At 44.2% G+C, this 4,532-nt stretch overlaps 1 protein-coding gene across 1 annotated transcript; it reads right to left on the reverse strand.

The window, feature by feature from the left end:
- Positions 1-482: 482 nt before the first annotated feature.
- LOC108539805 (beta-defensin 103) lies at positions 483-1,931 on the reverse strand. Its single transcript, XM_017888720.1, has 2 exons — positions 1,656-1,931; positions 483-713 (listed from the first exon to the last, which is right to left on the reverse strand). The coding sequence occupies exons 1-2, from the start codon at positions 1,711-1,713 to the stop codon at positions 568-570; spliced, it is 204 nt and encodes a 67-aa protein (XP_017744209.1). The 5' UTR covers positions 1,714-1,931; the 3' UTR covers positions 483-567.
- Between the last annotated feature and the right edge of the window lie 2,601 nt (positions 1,932-4,532).

Raw genomic sequence — 4,532 nt, forward strand, 5'->3', positions numbered from 1 at the left:
TTTAGAGATGAAGTTGGAGGAGTGAGGCAGACATGAGGCCAACCAGAGCAGAGGCATGGGTGAGAGAAAGCAAAGTGAATATCTGAGGAAGAGCCAGATTCCCTATTTCTCTGAAGACAAAGTTTTTGGAAGGAATTGGGATAGCCCCTGAGGGATGCATGAAAACCTTAGAGCTAGATTTGGCGGAGAGATGCCATTTGGGGTAGAGGGACTGAAAAGGCCCAAGGCTTGGGTGACATGAAAGCAAAGGGCATATTTCAAGAGAGTGAAGAGTCCAACTTCACTGGGGCGTCACGTTCACAAAGGAGGAATAGAACCTGGTAACCCTTGGATAATAAGGTCAGCCTCCCTTGTAGATTTCTCCAGAGATTCTACTTTCTTTGAAAGAAAGGTGAGTTCTTAAGACTTTCTGAGTTGCCTGTTTGGAAACAACTACAAAAATAACCAGATTTTTTTAAAAATCAAGCTCCTAATTTTTTTTGAAAACATTTCAATTTGATTTTACTTTTATAAACTTTAAGAAGGCATTTCCACACTTTACAACACTCTCATCATGTTTCTGGGTTTTTACTTCTTTCTTCGACAGCATTTTCGGCCACGTGTCGAGCACTTGCCAATCTGTTCCTCCTTTGGAAGGCAGCTGAGCAGAGCACACCGGCCACCTCTGACTCTGCAATAATATTTCTGCAATGTGTTTATGATTCCTCCATGACCTGCAATGACAAAATAGCACACATGGAAAGGTTTTAGGAGGGCTTTTGGTATTCCTCAAATAAATAACTCATCTGTTGCTTTTCTTGTATTCTTTTATTTCTTTTTCCTTTTTCTATAAAATCAGGAGAAAAATAAAGGTATGACTAAATGACCCATAGACAATGTTTCTACGGCTGCAGCTGTGGACCCACAGTGGCACCAGGGAAGTGGCGTGACCCTGTGACTGCCACAGGAACAGTGGGGGTGCTGAGGCTGTGGTGTCCTCAGAGGCACCAACCACTGCACTTAGTAAAACAGGAGCCTGTGCTTCTGTTCTGTTCAGAGTAAATCAATCTTCCCTGCTGTATTAAAATTTTATGTTGGATTCATGTCTCATCAGCAGGTATAACAATCTTCCCATGAAGAGATGGGGAAAGAGCTTTGGGGAGCTATTTAGTTTCTTAGGAGTGGATCTGGAAAGTTTGGGAAACCTGATTTAAGGTTCTTAATTATTATTTTTTTTTTTTTTGAGATGGACTCACCCTGTCACCCAGGCTGGAGTGCAGTGGCACGATCTCGGCTTACTGCAACCTCCACCTCCCAGATTCAAGCAATTCTCTGCCTCAGTCTCCCAAGTAGCTGGGATTCCAGGTGCCTGCCACCATGCCCGGCTAATTTTTGTATTTTTTAGTAGAGACAGGGTTTCACTATCTTGACCAGGCCGGTCTTGAACTCCTGACCTTGTGATCCACCCACCTCGGCCTCCCAAAGTGTTGGGATTACAGGTGTGAGCCACCGCGCCCGGCTGCTTAATGATTCTTGTCTGAAAAAAAATATGGTGATGCCTAGTTCCCATACAACAAACCTGCTTGGTCTAAGGCACTCTGAAGGGTGGAGAAAGACTGACTCTGAACTATGTATTCTCAATTAGTTCAATCCTTGGATTTCCCAACCCATCTTACCTGGAACAGGCACCAAAAACAAGAAGAGCAAAGCAAATAGAAGATAATGGATCCTCATAGCTGCCAGGCTTCACCCCACGCTGAGACTGGATGGAAAGGTGTGCTTGGTCCCTTTATAAAGGTTCCAGCCATGGCTGCAATTCTTGTCATGTTGCAGTGATGAGACTATGACATGTTTCCTGATGCGTCATACCAATGCCTCTCACCGTGCAGAACACACCCACTCACTCAGTTAATTAGGAACCCAATGGAGAGGCAGAGCTCCCTGCGAATGTGTGGCTGTCCTGGAGCTCTCTGGGCTCCAGGGGCTTGTGTGAGTGTGGGTTGGATTGGGTTGTGGGTACAGATAGGGCTGGCATGGGCAAGAATGCCCCCTTTGGGGAGTAGTCTCAGGGCATGTGGCTGGGGCCTGACTTGTCTGTACTTTGTTACTCTGGAGCTTTTCTTCCTTTTCCTAAAATGCTGGGAGAGTCTAAGACCCTCCTGGGGACCAAATAAATCCAGCCCTGGACATATTCAGTATCTGGCAATAGGACTAGCTTTTTGGTAGTGAAGTAAGGGAGGAAAATGGGCTACATTCCCTGTCCCCCTGGGCCTTGGCCTATGATGGAGTGCTATAATTTGAGTGAAACATGGGTCATTCTTTCATTTTTATTGCAGGGGGAGACAGAGTCTCACTCTGTTGCGCAGGCTGGAGTGCAGTGGCCTGATTACAGCTCACAGCAGCTTGAGCTGTCAGGCTTAAGAGGTCCTCCCACTTCAGTCCCCTGAGTAGCTGGGACCACAGATGCATGCCTCCACACCTGGCTAAATTTTAAATTTTCTGTAGAAAATAAAGTGGGTTCTCACTATGCTGCCCAGACTGGTTTTGAGCCCAAATGTGAACTCCTGGGCTCAAGCAATCCTCCCGCTTCAGCCTCCTAAATTGCTGGGATTACTGGCATGAGCCACTGTGTGCAGCCCATGTCTGTTTCTTCATCATTGTCTAAAACCTACCAAATTTATGAGTAAAGAAGGTGTTTAATTTTACTTCATCAGAGAAAGGGGATACTGGGATGGTAGATTTAATAGACTGGCGTCTCCTCCTAGTCAAAGACTATCCCTGTGCAAAAGAGGGGCTTCAGAATAGACATTTAAGACCTCAAGTTACTCTTGACTCAGGAGCATTCGAGGTTGTCCAGGGGCCAGATGATTTCCCCTGGATATAGATTCAATGTTTAGGGGGAAAAATGCTAAAAAAGAAAAAAAAAAAAAAACAGCGATTAGACTTCAATGTTCAGGAATCCAATAGATGGGTTATATTTGGTTGACTATCAATTGGGAGCTAAGTAAGTCAATCACAATTCAATTGGGAGCTGAAGTCACCATGATGTCTCCTAGCTGCTGCTTCATGTGAATGCAATTATAACGGATCCACTAAGGATCCAGGGTGTGTTAGTTCTGGCAGTGTGTGTTCAGAATTTGGGTGCACCACACCTGTCAGATTCAGTAAGCAAACTCTGAACACACACTATAGGAAGGGAGAAGTATCATGTTTTCAGGGTAGGTGAGGGTGAAGTGGGTGAGATACAAAGAGGGGACCAGTCTTGGTTCTTTCTCTCCAGAAGCTCCATGGATGGATGGGCAGGCAGTCAAATGATAAATTTAGGATGGATTCTAATGGGAGTCATAGGAAGAGTTCAAGCGCAGGGCTGCAGAAATGTAGAAGAAAGATAACTCAGGCTAAGAGTGGAGCTCAATCAGCAGATGTAAGACTTTAGATTTGTAGACACTTCTTTTTAAAATCTAACTTTCCTCTTAAGTTCATGATTTGAGACAAAGCAATTGGAGATATTTATAAATGGGGGAAGGAGGTGAGTGTGGATGGGATGGGTGCTGACTTCACAGTCTTACTATGTCAGACATAACAATGGCGTTGGGTGCTGTAGAAAATTAGCACCAGCTCTCAGCCTGGGGTGCAGAGAGTCAGACGCTGGAGATGACTTGCTTTTCCACATGGAGAATAGACCTCCACAGATGAACCCCTGGTCTAACCTGTTCCTTCGCAGACTGGGAGGCATTTTTATGACAACACCACTATTTCATAAAGGTTCCTTGGGAAGGAAAAGCGCCACTTTTCTTGTCAACTAATTTGGGAGCTGGGAATTGGAGACTGGGTTGTGACAATCAGCCTTTTCAAGTTTGGACACACGCCTCACTCACAAAATCACTTTTGAGGGGAACTTATGTGTTTTAAGAAAATTATAAAAGTAATGCATTTTTATGGTAAAATTTCAAACAATAGAAGAGAGAGACTGTGTAATTTACTTCTTTACTCCGGGGAACCACTGGTAACTGTGAATTGCCCTCTTTTTGGCTTATTACAAAATACTTTTTATGTCATAAATACTTTTAGCCTCCCAAATGATAACAATTACACATGTACTGTCCTAATAGTTGGGTGAATAAATTCATGCATCTGAAGCTTTACAACACTAACGAGAGCTGGGTCTTGTCACTCCCTGCCCCTGGGCTCTGAGTCACAGCTCTTGGAACTGCAGATCCTGCAAATTTTTGCACTCCATGTGCTTGGTTTCCTTGTAGCTCTCACAGCCAACATTTCTACAATTTTGATTAGCTTGTGCGAGGAAGAGAAACTTTAGTTATTTATCACCTTCGTTCATGTCAGACTTTCCTTTAATTATTCTTTTTAAATCCTGTTCTGAAAATGTGGAGCAGAGATGTGATTGGTCCAGGTTTTTGGCTTGAGGGCAGAGCTATGTGGAAGACAAACACCAGGTCTGAAGTGAGGCACCATCGGGCTGTGGCTCAGCCCTACCATGTATGGTGTGGGTTTACCTGAATAAATTACCTAAGCTCTGTGAGCATCTGTAACTC

Source organism: Rhinopithecus bieti, unplaced genomic scaffold (assembly GCF_001698545.2).
Source record: "Rhinopithecus bieti isolate Rb0 unplaced genomic scaffold, ASM169854v2 scaffold_2113, whole genome shotgun sequence".
NCBI classification, from domain to species: Eukaryota; Metazoa; Chordata; class Mammalia; order Primates; family Cercopithecidae; genus Rhinopithecus; species Rhinopithecus bieti.